Source organism: Procambarus clarkii, chromosome 93 (genome assembly GCF_040958095.1).
Source record: "Procambarus clarkii isolate CNS0578487 chromosome 93, FALCON_Pclarkii_2.0, whole genome shotgun sequence".
NCBI lineage: Eukaryota > Metazoa > Arthropoda > Malacostraca > Decapoda > Cambaridae > Procambarus > Procambarus clarkii.
In genome coordinates, this window is record NC_091242.1 from 622,501 (window position 1) to 645,072 (window position 22,572).

General features: G+C 49.2%; 2 protein-coding genes across 4 annotated transcripts in view; both read right to left on the bottom strand.

The window, feature by feature from the left end:
* LOC138359787 (uncharacterized protein DKFZp434B061-like) overlaps positions 1 to 13,774 on the bottom strand; it is a 24,288-nt gene extending 10,514 nt beyond the window's left edge. The window contains exons 1-2 of the mRNA XM_069319489.1: positions 13,672 to 13,774; positions 8,071 to 9,798 (exon numbers count right to left, since the gene is read on the bottom strand). Of these exons, the coding sequence (XP_069175590.1) occupies positions 8,071 to 9,798; positions 13,672 to 13,774 (1,831 nt within the window). The remainder of the gene's footprint in view (positions 1 to 8,070; positions 9,799 to 13,671) is intronic.
* Positions 1 to 22,572, bottom strand: part of Mrtf (Myocardin-related transcription factor) — a 149,549-nt gene that overhangs the window by 119,009 nt on the left and 7,968 nt on the right. The window lies entirely within an intron of this gene.

A 22,572-nucleotide genomic window follows, 5' to 3' on the forward strand; every position in this document is an offset into this window, starting at 1 on the left:
GAAGCCCGAGTACAAGAGCAGGAAACTGGCCTCAACGCTACACCCGCCGCCCCGCCCTGACAAATGTCCGCGCCAACAGTGTTCTCGGCCGCGTAATAAACTCTCCCTCCAGTGTAAACAGTCATTGTCACGCCCTTCACAACTATGTCAAAGGTACCCGGGCTGCTCACTCTTTTACCCTCACTCCACACTCACTAACTCACTAACTAGTCGCTCACTAACCACTCATTCACTAATCCCTCACTCTTTCCACCTGCTGTATGTCGCTGTGGTACAGGTCTTGGCCGCCCTGAGAAGGTGCATGATAACAATGATAACCGTCTATGATAACAATGCTAACCAGCTTACACTCACAACTACCCCCTTCCCAATCCATTCCTGGTACACAAACCCCCTTTTCCAAACCTACACTTGTACCAACCTCCCCCCACCCCCCACACCTGACTGGCGCCCTTGTGCTTGACATTCACCTAACTGTGCTTGCCAGGGTTGAACTTCAGCTCTTTGATCCCGCTTCTTAAACTAAATTTGAAGTGGGCAATCCTCAAATGCGTTGTAACACAGGATATTTTGATAGTCTGCTGGACGGTAACCAATTGTTCTAAAGCAAACTCGTGGATCTATTCGAAGTTGCAAACTGTTGGCACTGTTGGCAATGTAAGGCATCTTGCCACCACCACCTCCTACACTGTGTGTAGCTAGGCAAAATCACTATGTATATATTTGTGTTACTAATCAGTAATCACTCGCCAAGAATAGTTGTGTTATGATTACTAATTTAGGTATTGAGTAACCAATTTACTGTCACTGTTTATAACCCCCCGAGATCACCGGGGACATTACCAGAACTACAGCCAACTACACAAATATTCAGGAAAGAACATACTCACTACGGGACTGTTGTTTCGCTTCTTCTCTTCCAAGGAATACGAACCGAGAACAAGTGAGCGCCAAGCACAGTCCTGTTCCCACTGCTGTGTTATATTCATCAAGAACGTTCATGAACGTGTTGGTTCATGACCCCACCAGCGAGCAGCCTTGAGGTTTGATACCTGGTTGATGGGGTTCTGGGAGTTCTCCTACTCCCCAAGCCCGGCCCGAGGCCAGGCTTGACTTGTGAGAGTTTGGTCCACCAGGCTGTTGCTTGGAGCAGCCCGCAGGCCCACATACCCACCACAGCCCGGTTGGAGACATTCACTCCCCCAAGTCCATCTTAACAGGAGTCCTTTGCTTCCTGTGCGCAGGCGCTGAGATTCACTTAGTGGCAGTAATGAAGATGTGACACGAATAGATCTCCCGTAATTGCAAGTCCCGAACGCATCTCAAGATAACCTCAAGATAACCCGTGTCTCGCTTAATCTCACAAGATGCCTCGCTCACCACCAAGTCACGTACTGTCTCAAGACACCCGTCTGGGGGACCAGGGGAGGGGTGGTGGGTGGATATGTTACATATACATATAATATATGTTATATATATATATATATTATATATATATATATATATATATTATATATATATGTCGTACCTAGTAGCCAGAACGCACTTATCAGCCTACAATGCAAGGCCCGATTTGCCTAATAAGCCAAGTTTTCATGAATTAATGTTTTTTCGTCTACCTAACCTACCTAACCTAACCTAACCTAGCTTTTTTTGGCTACCTAACCTAACCTTACCTATAAATATAGGTTAGGTTAGGTTAGGTAGGGTTGGTTAGGTTCGGTCATATATCTACGTTAATTTTAACTCCAATAAAAAAAAATTGACCTCATACATAGAGAAAATGGTTGCTTTATCATTTCATAAGAAAAAAATTATAGTAAATATATTAATTCAGGAAAACTTGGCTTATTAGGCAAATCGGGCCTTGAATAGTAGGCTGAGAAGTGAGTTCTGGCTATTAGGTACGACATATATATATATATATATATATATATATATATATATATATATATATGAGTGTGTGTGTGAGAACCAATTTATTTTCCCTCTTTTATGTCTCTACATATATTTATCTTACACACACACACACACACACACACCTGTCATAGTTGACAGATGGAATGCATTAGGCAGTGATGTGATGGAGGCTGACTCCATACACAGTTTCAAATGTAGATATGATAGAGCCCAGTAGACTCAGGAACCTGTACACCAGTTGATTGACAGTTGAGAGGCGGGACCAAAGAGCCAGAACTCAACCCCCGCAAGCACAACTAAGTACCCCCAGGAAGCAACCCATAGCAGCTGTCTATCTCCCAGGTACTTATTTACTGTTAGACGAACAGAGGCATCAGAGTGAAAGAAACCATCTGTTTCTGCCTCGGACCCTTAGGACTACGTATCCCGAGCGCTGTCCACTCAGCCGTCAGGCCCTATGTGTATGGGAAAGGGGGGTGGGAGTGTACACCATAGCAATATACTTTTATAACAAAATGCTTGAAGTCGACCATATAGAAGACACTACATGCTGCTATGGCGGTGTGTCCACTCACAGGATGAGTGGCGCTGCCCAATACTGTCGCTATGGCGGTGTGTCCACTCACAGGATGAGTGGCGCTGCCCAATACTGTCACTATGGCGGTGTGTCCACTCACAAGATGAGTGTCGCTGCCCGATAAACTCGCCCCTCGGGGCAAAATTTAAAATTTAAAACTACACGTGTAGCGACACGCGCCTTAATGAGGCTGGTGAGGAAGAAGAGCCTGGACAGAGGCGCCTTGTGTGAGTGAGAAGTGGACCACTCCTGCTGGGATTTATGAGGAGTAATGAGACCTTCATACCCACCGTCTATCATCCACACACAACCTTTCTTCTTACGTCTTATCGTTAACTCCCTCCCAATATATTACTAACCTCCTTTCCCTACATATATTGGCCATCATATTAGAGTGTCTCTATGCCAGTACTGCATGTTATCTTACTCTATGCCAGTACTGCATGTTATCTTACTCTGTGCCAGTAATACATGTTATCTTGCTCTCTGTGCCAGTAATGCATGTTATCTTGCTCTCTGTGCCAGTAATACATATCTTGCCCTCTGTGCCAGTAATACATGTTATCTTGCTCTCTGTGCCAGTAATACATGCTATCTTGCTCTCTGTGCCAGTAATACATGTTATCTTGCTCTCTGTGCCAGTAATACATGTTATCTTGCTCTCTGTGCCAGTAATACATGTTATCTTGCTCTCTATGCCAGTAATACATGTTGTCTTGCTCTCTGTGCCAGTAATACATGTTATCTTGCTCTCTATGCCAGTAATAAATGTTAATATACTCTCCATTTAAGATATAATTACTAAATGACCTATGCAAATAAACTTTCCTCTGAGTGCAAAGAGTTCATACTCTTATTCCCAGAGCACTCTCGATAACTCTTATTCTCTGTGCAATATATACCAACAAACTCTCAGTGCAAGTGATACACACTGATAGAGCCCAGTAGGTTTAGGAATCTGTACACCAGTTGATTGACAGTTGAGGTGGGACCAAAGAGCCAGAGCTCAATCCCCGCAAGCACAAATAGGAGAGTACACCTCAGCCAGCTTACATTTTTTTTTAAATTTTGCCCCGAGGGGCGAGTTTATTGGGCAGCGCCACTCATCTTGTGAGTGGACACACCGCCATAGCAGCATGTACAACACTCCCCAATAGGAAGAAAACCCGCTGGGTTGTTCATCCTGTCGTTGGCCAGGTTACCTGTACCACAGATCCCGGGGCAAACTGGTCTCTATCGACTTCAATTTCCCCAAAATATTGAATAACAACAAAATATAGAGTGATGAATCACATTATACAACCACCCTGATGACAACATCCAACGAGGCAATTCAACATAACATTAACAATCCAATCAAGACCCAACTGTCCGTCCACAAGCAGTAATAAGCATGTGATTATAGCTTCAATAAGCAGTAACCAGTTGCAAGCAGCCTTCTCAACACTTGGCAAACTCGGTGCAAGACAGAGCTGCGTTATTGCGCGCGTGTCAGTGTTGACTTTATAAACATGACAACTGTATATTATAAACAAACTTGCTAATATGACTCTTCCAGGGGCGCTACTGCCTTACATCAGGTTGAGAGAGAGAGAGAGAGAGAGAGAGAGAGAGAGAGAGAGAGAGAGAGAGAGAGAGAGAGAGAGAGAGAGAGAGAGAGAGAGAGAGAGAGAGAATCTGCCCATTTGTTTTCCCACCATCGTCGGGGATCGAACCCGGACCCTAGGATTACGAGCCCCAAGCGTTGTCCACTCAGCCACAGGCCCCCTGTGTGAGTGTATGTACTCACCTAATTGTGCTTGCGGGGGTTGAGCTCTGGCTCTTTGGTCCCGCCACTCAACTGTGTGTGTGTGTGTGTGTGTGTGTGTGTGTGTGTGTGTGTGTGTGTGTGTGTGTGTGTGTGAGTGTGTGTGTGTGTGTGTGTGAGTGTGTGTGTGTGTGTGTGCGTGTGAGTGTGTGTGTGTGTGTGTGTGTGTGTGTGTGTGAGTGTGTGTGTGTGTGTGTGTGTAGGGGAAGAGGACACTTGTACAGCAGAACAAGGACTAAGGTAGGCGCGACTGCCCCTTCCCTTACACTGGGAGCTGAGGTAGATAACTTCCCCATTCCCTATACTGGGGACTAAGGTAGGTAGCAACAACCTGTAAGTCTCGCTTGAGCTAACAAGCCAGTAGCACTCTTGCATGTCCCACTTCTTTATATATAGGCCTACACAGCCTATTAGTCTTAACAGCCCCAACCTCCGAGACCAATCATTGCCTCTCAACATAACTACAGCGCCCCACTGGAAGTGTCAACAAAAGTGCTATTGAACAAATCCACAAGGGCCGTGACGAGGATTCGAACCTGCGTCCGGGAGCATCCCAGACATCGGGATGCAAATCCACAAGGGAAATCGGCCCTTGTGGATTTGTTCATTTGATGCATCACGTTATTGTGATCTCTGTGTGTGTCAAGTGGTATTGTATCCAATGTATACAACACCTCGACATCATAATAAAATCAAACCATTATTAGAATTGCTCGGGTGATTAAAGGCCCGGAGCGGCCCGCAGACTCCCTCAGGTGCCGACGATATGGTTGCGAACATTCTCAAACGAATTTGTCTGAATAATGAAGAAATTGTCGCAAGAAGGAACCAAATCTGGGAGACCTATGTAGCACCTGTGGCACCTGTGTGGTCTCAAGTAGGTCCTATAATATTATATATGTTATATTATATATATATATATATATATATATATATATATATATATATATATATATATATGTATATGTATATGTATATATATATATATATATATATATATAGCGGCGAGGTGGTGGCTGACAGGTACGGCCACCATGGCCTACTCTGCCAAAGCACAGGGGGATGGCACTCGAGGCACAGTGAAGTTAACGACATCAAGAGGAGCCTCGCCACAGCTGGATGCCCAGCTGAAAGAGAGCCCCGTTACCTGACGCCCCGTAACTCTGATGCTCTTATTGGTCGCCCGGATGGTATCACAGTGAACCCCTGGAAGAATGGCAAGCAGTTGGTATGGGACTACACGTGCGTATCAACCCTGGCTAACACCTACATTAACCTCAGTGTTGCACAACCAGGTGGCGCTGCCACCCACAGGGAAGCAGCCAAATCCCGTAAGTATAGAGAACTGGATCACCACTACAATTTTGTCCCCATTGCTTCTGAGACACTCGGCGCCTGGGATAAAAGTGCTACCAGTTATTTTGAAGGAACTGGGTTCTAGGCTCATTGAAACAACAAGGGACCCAAGAGCTGCAAGCTTTCTTTTCCAGCGCCTCAGTGTGGCGATACAGAGGGGAAATGCGCACTGCATCCAGGGTTCCTGCTCGCCATCTGAGGAGCTGGAGGAACTCGACAACCTATGATAACCATCTTTGTAACCCATATGTAACTCCTTTTTTGTAACAAAGTTCAAATAAAGTAAATATATATGTGTACATACAAAAGAATGGGGGTGGTAGGAGAAGATAATATTAGTGTTCAGTGAGAAACCACAAGGTCTCCTCTGAATACTTTTTATTTTCTTCTCTGAGGCTATGGGTCCCCACATTGGCACCAGAGGTGGTACCCTTTTAATATATATATATATATATATATATATATATATATATATATATATATATATATATATATATATATATATATATATATATATATATATATACACACACACACACACACAGGTTACAACAACATCTGCCTCACACATACCTAACATACCACTGGGAAGCACCTCCCTCACCCCCACCACACAGGCGCACCTCACCACCCTCACTTCACCACCTCCTCACATCATGTACAACAATCCACCACTAACCTTTCCTGAGCGCCTTGAGTTTCACACACACACACACACACACACACACACACACACACACACACACACACACACACACACACACACACAGTTTTATTTTAGCGTGAGAGTAGTGGAAAAATGTACTAAACTAAAGGAGCACGTTGTAGTAGCAAACACTATTCACAGTTTTACAACTATACAATACTGAGAAGAAAGACAAGAGTCTAAAACTTTAAACAACCTGCGGCTAGAAAGGCGGGATCCAAGAGCCAACGCTCGATCCTGCAGGTACAACTACGTGAGTGCACACAGCCAGTCACCGTGAGAGTCATCTCACCACCCCGTCCTCCTAAGGTTCCCCAACGTCTACAAACTGTCTTACTAAAAAGTCTCCTCTCCTAACCTCCCAGAGGACCCAAAACAGAAAACGGGACAATATGTCAATTTTGCGAGCCGCTTCCATTTTCTAGTACGACAATTTGGGGCCTTGGGTAGAGTATACGTCAAAATGCGACGTTCTAATAGTAGGGAGTTGATCTTAGCGTCGACACGTCACCACCAGAGTCCACCAGCTGTATAAGTCAGTATACAGACCTATCTTGTGCCTGATATATGTCAATTACCTTCCAGAGGGACTACCTGGTTGATACCTGGTTGATGGGGTTCTGGGAGTTCTTCTACTCCCCAAGCCCGGCCCGAAGCCAGGCATGACTTGTGAGAGTTTGGTCCACCAGGCTGTTGCTTGGAGCGGCCCGAATACATCCATTCTTCTCAGTGTTTACTGATGTCAAACACTATGAGGCGAATTAACTCGGGAGATGGTGAGCAAGAAAAGAATCTTTAAGATAATCTGGACAAACAAAACGAATAGTTCAACAAATGGCTACTAGAGTTTAACTCAAATTGGCACAGTAATGAAACAGGGTGTTGGGTACAGATGGCAGGATACAAACTACAAAATGGGAGGTGAAACACTTTAAGACACCGGCAGAGTGTTGATATCACGCCGAGCCTGTCTCTTGAAGCACACATCAAATAGATATCATCAGCGGCGTCTGTTTGGTTGGCCAAGAACTGCTTTTAGAATTTTAAGAAAGGAATCATTCAGGACGATATATGCTACCTACATCAGACCAACACTGGAATATGCAGCGCCACCGTAAAACCATTTGTGTGTGTATATGTAAAATACAAAACAAAGCTGGACAAAGTTGAGTTATGCCACCAGTCAAGTACCAGAGCTAAGAGGTATGAGTTAAGAATGAAGACTAAATGAGTGGAAGACAAAAGAGCTAGTGCAGACATGATTACCACATACCAAATTCTCAGAAGAATTGATAGAGCAAAGAACACATTAATTTGAATGGGATGTGGTACTCACACAAGAATCATGTAGAACCTTAAGTGGCCAAGCCACACGGCCATTATAACAAACTAAGTCAAAGGCTGTGTGTACACTGCTTCAAATGTAGACATGGAGCCCAATCAGCTCAGAAACCTGTACGAAGGTTGAGAGGCGGGGACCAGAGAACTAAAGCTCAACCCCCCCCCCCCGGCGCGAGAACGAACAAGCCAGTAGAGTTTGCGAAGGTGTGTAGTGGGTAATATAGTGCCAGGGGGGAGCGGGTTAACTGTCTGTGGCACTCGTTAGTGTGGGTCAACCTTGCCTCACACAGTGCCAGTAAGTTACAGCTGACCTTGGCACTCCAGGGTGTGGGCTGACCTTGGCACTCCAGGGTGTGGGCTGACCTTGGCACTCCAGGGTGTGGGCTGACCTTGGCACTCCAGGGTGTGGGCTGACCTTGGCACTCAAGGGTGTGGGCTGACCGTGGCACTCCAGGGTGTGGGGCTGACCGTGGCACTCCAGGGTGTGGGGCTGACCGTGGCACTCCAGGGTGTGGGGCTGACTGTGGCACTCCAGGGTGTGGGCTGACCTTGGCACTACAGGGTGTGGGCTGACCGTGGCACTCCAGGGTGTGGGCTGACCGTGGCACTCCAGGGTGTGGGCTGACCGTGGCACTCCAGGGTGTGGGCTGACCGTGGCACTCCAGGGTGTGGGCTGACCGTGGCACTCCAGGGTGTGGGCTGACCGTGGCACTCCAGGGTGTGGGCTGACCGTGGCACTCCAGAGTGTGGGGGCTGACCGTGACACTCCAGGGTGTGGGGGCTGACCTTGGCACTCCAGGGTGTGGGGGCTGACCGTGGCACTCCAGGGTGTGGGCTGACCGTGGCACTCCAGGGTGTGGGGTCTGACCGTGGCACTCCAGGGTGTGGGGGCTGACCGTGGCACTCCAGGGTGTGGGCTGACCGTGGCACTCCAGGGTGTGGGCTGACCGTGACACTCCAGGGTGTGGGCTGACCTTGGCACTCCAGGGTGTGGGCTGACCGTGGCACTCCAGGGTGTGGGGCTGACCGTGGCACTCCAGGGTGTGGGCTGACCTTGGCACTCGAGGGTGTGGGCTGACCGTGGCACTCCAGGGTGTGGGCTGACCGTGGCACTCCAGGGTGTGGGCTGACCGTGGCACTCCAGGGTGTGGGCTGACCGTGGCACTCCAGGGTGTGGGCTGACCGTGGCACTCAAGGGTGTGGGCTGACCGTGGCACTCAAGGGTGTGGGGGCTGACCGTGGCACTCCAGGGTGTGGGCTGACCTTGGCACTCCAGAGTGTGGGCTGACCGTGGCACTCCAGGGTGTGGGGCTGACCGTGGCACTCCAGGGTGTGGGGCTGACTGTGGCACTCCAGGGTGTGGGCTGACCGTGGCACTCCAGGGTGTGGGCTGACCGTGGCACTCCAGGGTGTGGGGCTGACCGTGGCACTCCAGGGTGTGGGGCTGACCGTGGCACTCCAGGGTGTGGGCTGACCGTGGCACTCCAGGGTGTGGGGCTGACCGTGGCACTCCAGAGTGTGGGGCTGACCGTGGCACTCCAGGGTGTGGGCTGACCGTGGCACTCCAGGGTGTGGGGCTGACCGTGGCACTCCAGGGTGTGGGGCTGACCGTGGCACTCCAGGGTGTGGGGCTGACCGTGGCACTCCAGGGTGTGGGCTGACCTTGGCACTCCAGGGTGTGGGCTGACCGTGGCACTCCAGGGTGTGGGGCTGACCGTGGCACTCCAGGGTGAGGGGCTGACCGTGGCACTCCAGAGTGTGGGCTGACCGTGGCACTCCAGAGTGTGGGCTGACCGTGGCACTCCAGGGTGTGGGCTGACCGTGGCACTCCACGGTGTGGGCTGACCGTGGCACTCCACGGTGTGAGCTGACCGTGGCACTCCAGGGTGTGGGGTGACCGTGGCACTCCACGGTGTGGGCTGACCGTGGCACTCCACGGTGTGGGCTGACCGTGGCACTCCACGGTGTGGGCTGACCGTGGCACTCCACGGTGTGGGCTGACCGTGCCCCTACAGCCACCGTAGGCCTCATCTGACAGGTTCCGGCATAGCGCGCCTCCGTAAATCACGGGAGATAAATGACCAACATTTACTGGGGAAAAAAACAAGTTAAATCCACAGTATGAAGGACGTGGGCTTGGGAGGGGAGACGGGGGGGTGATGGGGAAGGGGGGGGTGATGGGGAGGGGGAGTGATGGGGAGGGGGTGATGGGGAAGGGGGGGTGATGGGGAAGGGGGGGGTGATGGGGAAGGGGGGGTGATGGGGAGGGGGAGTGATGGGGAGGGGGTGATGGGGAAGGGGGGGTGATGGGGAAGGGGGGTGATGGGGAGGGGGAGTGATGGGGAGGGGGTGATGGGGAAGGGGGTAGCTGTGGTAGTGGCAACAAACTAGGTAAGGGAGGGGGGGGTGGAGGACACAGGGAGGACAGCCGGGTAAAAACATGGTCGAGGAAAGCAACAATTAAAAAATAAAAACAGACTAAGGAAGGGAAAAGATGCAGGCTTGAGAAGGCAGCAGAGGCTGGGCGAAGGACAGGGAAGGCTGGAGAGGCTATATGGAAGGCAGGAGAGGGTGGGTGGAGGGCAGGGAAGGCAGAAGAGGGTGGGTGGATGGCAGGAGAGGGAGGGCAGGGAAGGCAGGAGAGGGAGGGTGGAGGGCAGGAGAGGGAGGGCGGAGGGCAGGGAAGGCAGGAGAGGGAGGGTGGAGGGCAGGGAAGGCAGGAGAGGGAGGGCGGAGGGCAGGGAAGGCAGGAGAGGGAGGGTGGAGGGCAGGGAAGGCAGGAGAGGGAGGGTGGAGGGCAGGGAAGGCAGGAGAGGGTGGGTGGAGGGCAGGGAAGGCAGGAGAGGGAGGGTGGAGGGCAGGGAAGGCAGGAGAGGGAGGGTGGAGGGCAGGGAAGGCAGGAGAGGGAGGGTGGAGGGCAGGGAAGGCAGGAGAGGGAGGGTGGAGGGCAGGGAAGGCAGGAGAGGGAGGGTGGAGGGCAGGGAAGGCAGGAGAGGGAGGGTGGAGGGCAGGGAAGGCAGGAGAGGGAGGGTGGAGGGCAGGGAAGGCAGGAGAGGGAGGGTGGAGGGCAGGGAAGGCAGGAGAGGGTGGGTGGAGGGCAGGGAAGGCAGGAGAGGGAGGGTGGAGGGCAGGGAAGGCAGGAGAGGGAGGGTGGAGGGCAGGGAAGGCAGGAGAGGGAGGGTGGAGGGCAGGGAAGGCAGGAGAGGGAGGGTGGAGGGCAGGGAAGGCAGCATATGCTGCTGGATGGAGGGTCGAGCGAGGAAGGGTGCGGGAGGCGGGAGAGAGGAGAGAGAGTTGGCCCCGGGCGGGAGCGCGGCATGCTGGCACGGCCCCGGTGGAGTCTTGTTGGTGGCCAGCTATTTATTGTCATTTGGCCCGTCCCCTGGCCACCCTCCAACACCTGGCTCGCCCTCCTCCAGCGCCCACACCACAATAACTACTTCACTAACTACCCTCACGCCCCTAAACCACAAACGGAGAAACCTATTCACACAAGAGAAAGAAAACAATGGCAAAACCCCCGTCATCCTCTTCACATTACAGACGGTACAGACAGGTGCACGCATCAGACGGTAAATATATATATACACTCGTGTTTTAAAGATAATCCTCCGAGCCTGTCACCAGAAGTGACCATTAACAGTGTAACATCAGCAGCATATGCAAAGCTGCAGGAACATGGGCAAGGAAGCCACTCAAACATCTTTTACTGCTAGACTCTGCCAATAAAACTTTTAAATTATCGAGACTGCTTATTTTTTTTAAATCTGTATTCCCTAGAGCGCAGGCGGGAGAAATACCTAATAATTTACACTCGGGAAAATACTAGAAGGACTGGTTCCAAACTTTCACACAGAAATAACACTACATGAGACCAGAAGGCATGACAGGATGTGCAGAATACCTCCGTTGAAAACCAGAAGTGGATTAGGTACGCTCAGAAAGAACTTCTATACATAAGGGGCATAACTGGCTGGCGTCTTACAATGTTCAAAGGAGAGCTTAATAAACACCTTCAAATGATACTTGATCAACCAGGCTGTGACACATACGTCAGGCTGCTATAACTACAACCCAAAACTGTAACAATGGTTGCAAATTACCTATCGCTTACAATTCCCCCTCCCCCCCTATATATCCCCCCTCCCCCCTATATATCCCCCTTCCCCCCTATATATCCCCCTATCCCCCTAACAAACTCCTATCCCTCTACAAATAATATATTACATAATTTCAAGTGTTGTATACGGTATGATTAAGGGGAAGTAGTCATGTACTGAAGGTAAGTCGAGTTTTATCGCCGCGTTGGTTCCAAGCTTCGAGAAATAAGCTGTCTTGCCGCTTTCCAAAGGTACTTGTTCATTCAGAATGCAAGTTAGCATAACTTACAAGTTGGTTAACTACCTACGACACACCACACTCAGCCACTCACGCTCCCACACACCAGACGCAGACAATGACGCTCCCACAAACAAGACGCAGACAATGACACTCCCACAAACAAGACGCAGACAATGACGCTCCCACAAACAAGACGCAGACAATGACGCTCCCACAAACAAGACGCAGACAATGACGCTCCCACAAACAAGACGCAGACAATGACGCTCCCACACACCAGACGCAGACAATGACACTCCCACACACCAGACGCAGACAATGACGCTCCCACAAACAAGACGCAGACAATGACGCTCCCACACACCAGACGCAGACAATGACACTCCCACACACCAGACGCAGACAATGACGCTCCCACAAACAAGACGCAGACAATGACACTCCCACAAACAAGACGCAGACAATGACACTCCCACAAACAAGACGCAGACAATGACGCTCCCACAAACAAGACGCAGACAATGACGCTCCCACACACCAGACGCAGACAATGACGCTCCCACAAACAAGACGCAGACAATGACACTCCCACACACCAGACGCAGACAATGACGCTCCCACAAACAAGACGCAGACAATGACACTCCCACAAACAAGACGCAGACAATGACACTCCCACAAACAAGACGCAGACAATGACGCTCCCACAAACAAGACGCAGACAATGACACTCCCACACACCAGACGCAGACAATGACGCTCCCACAAACAAGACGCAGACAATGACGCTCCCACAAACAAGACGCAGACAATGACACTCCCACAAACAAGACGCAGACAATGACACTCCCACAAACAAGACGCAGACAATGACGCTCCCACAAACAAGACGCAGACAATGACGCTCCCACACACCAGACGCAGACAATGACACTCCCACACACCAGACGCAGACAATGACGCTCCCACAAACAAGACGCAGACAATGACGCTCCCACAAACAAGACGCAGACAATGACACTCCCACAAACAAGATTGACGACCAGGCCAAACAGCCGCCGACCCCCCCCCCTCCCTACTTAAACAGAAATAAAAGTTTAGAGGTTTGGTTGGCGCGACATCGGCCGCCTGGTGACAAACACGCGGCCACTTTGGAAACAATGCCTGCAGAGCACAAACTTACACCGTTAACGACCTCTGCTGCACCTGCATTGTCAGAGTGGTTGGATAATTAGCTTAAGCTCCTATATGCGCACCCAAATGAACACACACACAAGGGCGCACGCACTTGTATACTAACTACACCAAGCACGCTCAAATACAACAACGCAAGGTACACACACACACACACACACACACACACACACACACACACACACACACACACACACACACACACACACACACACACACACACACACACACACCTGTTGATTGACGGTTGAGAGGCGGGACCAAAGAGCCAGAGCTCAACCCCCGCAAGTACATTGATCCCCGAAGCACCAGGAGACTGTTTATAACAATAACAACAGTTGATTGGCAAGTTTTCATGCTTGTAAACTGTTTAATAAATGTAACCAAAGCCGTCAAAGATTGAGGAAAGATGTACACGTTCGTAATTACTTGCGTAACTGCTTCGTGAATCTGGCCCCTGTTCCCCAAGCCCGCCCTGGGGCCGGCCAGGCTTGTGTAGACTTGATCCGCTAGGCTGTGCTTCTCTCCGCATGTATACTGTGTGTTTGGCAGTATACAATATGTCATTTTATTGACAATAACTAACAAATTATGTTTTGACCGCGGCTGGCCAATAGATAAGACACAATAGGTTAGGACCCAGCTTAGGCCTAATAACAATAGGTTAGGACCCAGCTTAGGCCTAATAACAATAGGTCAGGACCCAGCTTAGGCCTAAGAGCATCCAACATAGCATGCTAGGCTCCCCGCTGCCATTTGGACAGACAGAAGAGATCTATCTCCCCTCCGATAGATAGATCTAAGCAGTGTTCAGCTGCACGTTCATACACGATACACTAACGTTATATCCGATATCGTAACGGTTCAGTCAATAACGAACCCGTCCTCTCAACTAATATAACGTTCTGGTAACCCGTGTACCAAAGGCAATGTGCTTTGAAAAGTACCAGCTCGCTATGCATTAGTTGGGCTAGGTGGGTGGGTTGGGTTCATGCGTTTCTGGTTGGGTTAGGAGGGCGGAATCTGTACGTTGTGACAAGCCGCGAGGCCGGGCTGTTATAGCAAATATCGCACCGTTATAACTGATAACGTAAACTTTATAACGGAAGGGAACTCTCAGGGGGGGGGGGAGTGCCAAGCCATCACGACTATATAGCACTTGGAAGGGGGATCAGGATAAGGATTTGGGATGGGACGGGAGGGAATGGTGACCACTTGTGGACGGTCGGGGATTGAACGCCGACCTGCATGAAGCGAGACCGTCGCTCTACCGTCCAGCCCAAGTGAGCGAAAACAGCCCCAAAACAACGCTAAAGCGTAAATATACTAACCGACGAAAACGGTGTGTACGATAACAGTCGACCGCAGCAACGCCAGCCGTCACGACCTTTGAACAACCTAACCCAGTGGTTATCCTAATTGTTATCTTGACCGCACTTCCCGAATAACAATTTGTTCGCATCACGCCGATTTTTTTAATGATAAGAAATACATTAAAAAGCTACCACAATGCCATATCACACTACCTATAACCAAGTGAACCTGACCACTTGGGCTTGAGGGTAGAGCGACGGTCTCGCTTCATGCAAGTCGGCGTTCAATCCCCGACTGTCCAATTGGCTGGGCACCATTCCTTCCCCCCGTCCCATCCCATATCTTGACCCCTTCCAAGTGCTATATAGTCGTAATAGCTTGGCGCTTTTCCCTGATAACTCCGTGCCTCCTATTAATGCGTGGTTCGTAAGACAGAACACATCAGCTTTACAACATAAGGGAACATCCTGAACGTGTACATCAATGTTGCTACATAACAACACGATTCACTCCCAAAATATAATATACATATAGACGAGGCTCTTACATATATAACCTTAAGTTAGCACACACACACAATGAGGCGTGTGAGCTGGTTCTGGTCGGTTATAATTTATGTCTAACGTGAGACAAATAAACACTCGTCTCCAAAGAAGCCTTTGTCTCTTCTGGTCTTTAATAATACTGTCAGAGGGAGGGGAGGGATATCAGGGGAAAGCGCCAAGCCACACAGTAAGAATAAATCTGCACTTGATCAAATATTTAAATGATTCTTTGATTATCCTTGAATCTTCCCGCCATACTTGCCGCCCTCTCCCGCCGCACTACTGGTCTAACACAACCAAATCTTGCCTTAATTAATCTACTCAAGTCTACCCTATCAGTGACTGCTCGCCCCTGGCATAAACTCCAGCTGGCGGTCACTGATTATTGACCGCTTCTCCCATACCTGCTTGATGGGGTTCTGGCAGTTCTTCTACTCCCCAAGCCCGGCCCGAGGCCAGAGTTGTGAGAGCTTGGTCCACCAGGCTGTTGCTTGGAGCGGCCCGCAGGCATACATTCCGAGAATAATCTGCGAAGTACAGAGGCCGTCTCTCTCTCCTTCGATGTAGCAAGATATAGACATATATAGAGGATATAAAGGAGGTTCAGGGGGAGGGGTGGTGGGTACGAGAGGGGGGCTTCAGGGGGGGTCAGGGGAGGGGTATGAGAGGCCTGGGGTGCGTAGGAGGGGAGGAGGGAGAAGGGGGGGAGGATAGTGCTTCAAGGTCGGCCGGGCTGAGATTAAAGGGGACACAGTATTATGGTAAACCTGGTGCCAGGGCGAATGCTTCCCCCGGTACACAACACGCACATCCATCACCACCACACATCTTAAGACCCCGGGGGGGATGGCTCCCAGAGGGCACGGAGAGTTACGAGCAAGAGTTTAGGGAGACGAGCAACAGATGTGAGGGGAAAGGGAGGCTTGCAAGAGGAAAGGTAAACAGTAGATGGAGGGGAGAGAGAGAGACGCGCACAAGAGAACGAGGGAGATGAGGGGAAGGCGACAGGAAGGGGAGTATGCAAAGACACACACACATACACACACACACACACACACACACACACACACACACACACACACACACACACACACACACACATACACACACATACACACACACACACACACACACACACACACACACACACACACACACACACACACACACACACAGCCCAATAGGCTCAGGAATATGTACACAAGTTGATTGACGGTTGAGAGGCGGGACCAAGGAGCCAGAGCTTAACCCCCCGCAAGCACAACTAGGTGAGTACACACTCAGCCAAGTCCTTACAACCCAATTGGTAGAAAACTACATATAATTCAGAAAAGCAGTCAACTTGCTGCCAGACACCAATAATTCGGGAAAAACACAAGAGGAGGAAAGTTGTGGCACTCCGTAAATACAGTGCCAGGGTAGTCACCAGAGTCACCTCACGCCAACAATGGCATTCTCAACGTTTAGAAAACTCACTTGGCAATTTACGTCATGAGCCAAGAGTGCATGATGTTCGGTGTTCACTATAGCCGTGATGTATTCTCAGTGTTCACTATAACCGTGGTGTACTCTCAGTGTTCACTATAACCGTGGTGTACTCTCAGTGTTCACTATAGCCGTGGTGTATTCTCAACGTTCACTATAACCGTGGTGTACTCTCAGTGTTCACTATAACCGTGGTGTACTCTCAGCGTTCACTATAACCGTGGTGTACTCTCAGTGTTCACTATAACCGTGGTGTACTCTCAGTGTTCACTATAACCGTGGTATACTCTCAGCGTTCACTATAACCGTGGTGTATTCTCAGCGTTCACTATAACCGTGGTGTACTCTCAGTGTTCACTATAACCGTGGTGTACTCTCAGTGTTCACTATAACCGTGGTGTACTCTCAGTGTTCACTATAACCGTGGTGTACTCTCAGTGTTCACTATAACCGTGGTGTACTCAGTGTTCACTATAACCGTGGTGTACTCTCAGCGTTCACTATAACCGTGGTATACTCTCAGTGTTCACTATAACCGTGGTGTACTCTCAGTGTTCACTATAACCGTGGTGTACTCTCAGTGTTCACTATAACCGTGGTATACTCTCAGTGTTCACTATAACCGTGGTGTACTCTCAGCGTTCACTATAACCGTGGTGTACTCTCAGTGTTCACTATAACCGTGGTGTACTCTCAGTGTTCACTATAACCGTGGTGTACTCTCAGCGTTCACTATAACCGTGATATACTCTCAGTGTTCACTATAACCGTGGTGTACTCTCAGTGTTCACTATAACCGTGGTGTACTCTCAGTGTTCACTATAACCGTGGTATACTCTCAGTGTTCACTATAACCGTGGTATACTCTCAGTGTTCACTATAACCGTGGTGTACTCTCAGTGTTCACTATAACCGTGGTATACTCTCAGCATTCACTATAACCGTGGTGTATTCTCAGCGTTCACTATAACCGTGGTGTACTCTCAGTGTTCACTATAACCGTGGTGTACTCTCAGTGTTCACTATAACCGTGGTGTACTCTCAGTGTTCACTATAACCGTGGTGTACTCTCAGTGTTCACTATAACCGTGGTGTACTCTCAGTGTTCACTATAACCGTGGTGTACTCTCAGTGTTCACTATAACCGTGGTATACTCTCAGTGTTCACTATAACCGTGGTGTACTCTCAGCGTTCACTATAACCAACAGAGCGACCATCTCTCAGCTAGACCCACCACCACACAGCGTGAATAATACACGGGCAAAATAAAACCCTAATCCTTCGTAGTCTGACGCTAAAACACGACACGGTCGCTGGAGACCGTTTACGTTCTCCACACACCCCGCTGACACGGTCGCTGGAGGCCGTTTACGTTCTCCACACACCCCGCTGACACGGTCGCTGGAGGCCGTTTACGTTCTCCACACACCCCGCTGACACGGTCGCTGGAGGCCGTTTACGTTCTCCACACACCCCGCTGCCACGGTCGCTGGAGACCGATTACGTTCTCCACACACCCCGCTGACATGGTCGCTGGAGACCGTTTACGTTCTCCACACACCCCGCTGACATGGTCGTTGGAGACCGTTTACGTTCTCCACACACCCCGCTGACATTGTCGCTGGAGACCGTTTACGTTCTCCACACACCCCGCTGACATGGTCGTTGGAGACCGTTTACGTTCTCCACACACCCCGCTGACATGGTCGCTGGAGACCGTTTACGTTCTCCACACACACCCGCTGACATGGTCGCTGGAGACCGTTTACATACTCCACACACCCCGCTGCCCCGAGCTTCACCAACCGTCGCTGGTAGCTGGTCGCTGCCTCGCCTCATACCTCCCATTACAATTATTTCATCAAAACTCGTGGAAAGACGAAATCTGGTAACTTTTTATTATTAATAACACCCCCTATAACTTCTTGCTACAATAACATTTCGTAATTTAAATTTAAACTTAATTTAAACTTTAACATTAAAAATTTTATGTTTTGGAGACGATTATTTATTTTGAAAATGAGGCTCCATGCTGCCAGGCGACCCAATAGCTCGGTCTGTGTCGTGCTTGCCCAGTTATCCAAAATTTACTTGTCCATTTTAAAGAATGAAGAACAAATTTGATCTATATTACTTCTAAGCTGCATCATTTATGAACCCATCCCTGCCCTTGTGTGGCAGTGCACAATGGAAAGTTGTTTTCACATATCCATACATTAAAACATTGATTGTAACCATGATATATAAGTGCTTCCGCCTACAGTTTAGACCTATTGTCTTATGTATGACCCTCTGTCCTGCGTGACAGTGAATACCAGCATTATCCTCACTTTAATAAGACTTAATCGAAATCCTCAGATTATTGACAAAATTAATTACAATTTTGCCTAAAGATGTTAATAATAAAAAAATGTTTTCTCTACCTCTCCCATATTCTACATATCACTTCTCTCTACTTCTCCCCCCATCCCACGTCTCTCCCTCATCAGGCCGCTAGGTGAGGAGCTACTTTTTTCCTTTTTCTTTGATTAACATATTTAGGTACATCGGCATTTGTGCACCTGCCCTAGACTATATGAAGAGGACTACAGTGTGCCAAAAAGTTAGCTACGTGGTGCTACAAATTCCCATCACACAGGATGGTTAGTTATACAGAGGCATGTGATAAGCAGTCTGCACTGGCAGACTCGGGGTTCGTTATGAGAATATAATGAACACAAGAGTGAAGAAGATAGCAGTGATACTAAAAGTCCCCATCTCGCAGGATGGTTAGTCATACAGGGCCATATGTTCAGTAGCCTGCACGGGCAAATTGTATTTGTCGCAAACTCTGCGGGTCTTTAGCGCCACATTTCACTAGAAACGCTACACAGACATTTTAGAGTAAAATCCTAATAAACAAATCATTCACCCACAACTAAAAGTTTTATCAATAACAGCCTTCAATTAACTCTTCACTTGCGAGCAAATTAAACTGTCAAAGACTAGTTATAGTAGAGCTTGTGGATTTTGTTGACTGATCGTCAGACACAAAAATATGAATTAAAAATCCAATCATTCACCCGGTGTTATATGAGTGAAGATAAAAATAATTTAGACTTACTGCAACCATCCAGCTCACACGCAACATTAGGTCACCTGCATCAACATTTCCCCACAACAACAACATGGGAAAACCGATTAAGCAATGCTACTCAACCACGGGATGACAGCATGACGTGACATGACACCAGAGCAACTACTCACAACAATATGACAATGGCTCAACTACATAAAAAGGGTTATAAAAGACTGAAGTAAAAAGAGTAATGCAAAGAACATGCAAATGATACAATCCCTGTCAAAATAACCTCGTCAGACACGGGGTCCGTCAAACATTACTTGTCCACTTACACCACGTGTGCATCCTTCCTCGATCACGGCGGCTTAGGTAGCACTTATGAAGCAGTTCATGGGCTCGGAAGATGAAGCAGTTCATGAGCTCGGAAGATGAAGCAGTTCATGGGCTCGGAAGATGAAACAGTTCATGGGCTCGGAAGACTTAACAGTTCATGAGCTCGGAAGATGAAACAGTTCATGAGCTCGGAAGCACAACAAATAAAAGCCTGGGGTCGGAACCCATCTCGCAACGTTTCCTAGCTCATAAACATTTTAATAAATACAAACTAAGGACCTTGTGACCATAAAAAGATGAACAGGTTTCGTAAGAGGAGACACTTTAATTCTTGATTAATTCTAGCACAGGCGTCACCCAAAACTCCCGCCGTATTTGAATCAAGTTGTTTAATATTTACGGCAGCTGTGTTCGCCAGCACTGGATCTGAGAAGCCCAAAATATACGGTTATCTTGAGATGATTTCGGGGCTTAGCGTCTCGGCGGCCCGGTCCTCGACCAGGCCTCCTTTTGTTACACACCCCCAGGAAGCAGCCCGTAGCAGCTGTCTAACTCCCAAGTGCCTATTTACTGCTAGGTGAAAAGGGGGCCATCAGGGGTGAAAGAAACGCTCCTTGCCCAGTTATCCTTCATTTGTTTCCGCCTGCACCGGGGATCGAACCCGGAACTGCGGCGCAAAATATGACAAGGAGTCGGCACAAAGTCAATTAAATCACGTAATTGCAACCCTCCTCGCAATGCGATACAAACGTCTCGAACATTTCATACCTATACATGAAGACTTTCTCTAGACATGCCTACTTGGTCTGAACGGTAGAGCGACGGTCTCGCTTCTTGCAGGTCGGCGTTCAATCCCCGACCGCTCAAGTGGATGGGGTACCATTCCTTCCCTCCGTCCTATCCCAAATTGCTGGCCTCACCCCTTTCAAGTGCTATATAGTCGTAATGGCTTAGCGCTTTCTCCTGATATTTACCTTACCTTTCTGTAGACACAGCACGGACGCCACACATCTTGAAACACTATAAATAATACAACAGGATACATAATCAACACTATAACAGAAGCCAAACACACGACGATATGAACAGTACAACGGAAGCCAAACACACGACAATAACCAACAGTACAACGGAAGCCAAACACACCACAATAACCAACAGTACAACGGAAGCCAAACACACCACAATAACCAACAGTACAACGGAAGCCAAACACGACAATAACCAACAGTATAACGGAAGCCAAACACGACAATAACCAACAGTACAACGGAAGCCAAACGCCTGACAAAAAATACACCAAATAAAGGACCAACGGAGCGAGAGGAAGTATGCAACTGCAGACACAGACACAAGTGAAGAAGGGAACCCTGGAGGAAGGAATGTTAAACATTGGTCTATTAAACCATGCCACGAATATCCCCGAGAATAACTTCTCAGCCTCGAGACCAACATCCCGCCCAGAGCAGGGGGAAGGGGGAGGCAGGGGGAGAAAGTAGAGAGGGAAGGGGGAGGGAGGGGGAGATAGGAAAGAGGGAAGGGGGAGATAGTAGAGAGAGGATACCGGGGGGGGGGCCATTACACACTACGGACATACACACAAAACATGGCAAAAGCAAAAACTCGCAGCATGTTGACAGGACAAAGAGTAACTCTTTCCTTCCTTAGATTTGCTACTACACTAATACATATGGAAGGCCGATCTGCCCCTACGCGTAGACCGTGCAAAGCGCCTACGCCAAAAACTAACATCTCTAACAGATAATTTAACTTAATCAGAAATTCGCCTAAGAAGCCATATAAATCACAAATATTTCATTGTTCTTTTCCAGTCACTAATGTGGGACGCAGAGGTCTGGAGCGAGGCGGGACGCTGAGGTCTGGAGCGAGGCGGGACGCTGAGGTCTGGAGCGAGGCGGGACGCAGAGGTCTGGAGCGAGGCGGGACGCTGAGGTCTGGAGCGAGGCGGGACGCTGAGGTCTGGAGCGAGGCGGGACGCAGAGGTCTAGAGCGAGGCGGGACGCAGAGGTCTGGAGCGAGGCGGGACGCTGAGGTCTGGAGCGAGGCGGGACGCAGAGGTCTGGAGCGAGGCGGGACGCTGAGGTCTGGAGCGAGGCGGGACGCTGAGGTCTGGAGCGAGGCGGGACCACACACAAGAAGAGAGCGGGCACTGGGCAACGTGCCCGTCAACTCCCGCAGGAACTTGTCTTGTTTCCTCTAGAGAACTTTTACCTTTGTTCCAGAAATAATGACTACACATGTTGGCAGAAGGTTAAAGAGTCGAGTGCCTCTTATACTCACCATTCTGTTCTCTAGTTGTGTTTAAGCCTAATCACCCTGATTTTAACATTGCAGATCAGGGACCGGACATCTCTCTCACCTCTTCCCAGTATTTTGAGACAGTCAAAGTGGTTTAGATACTTTACTGAATTTACACTAGCAGTAAAACTTACCCGGATATTTCTACGGGCTACTCATGCCCGTGCCGCCTCTTGTGGTGGCTTAATCTGCACCAATCTGGACATTTTCTACTTCGGATAGTCAACTGCTCTAAAAGTAGAGGGAAGGAGAGAATATTCTACACGAGAGAA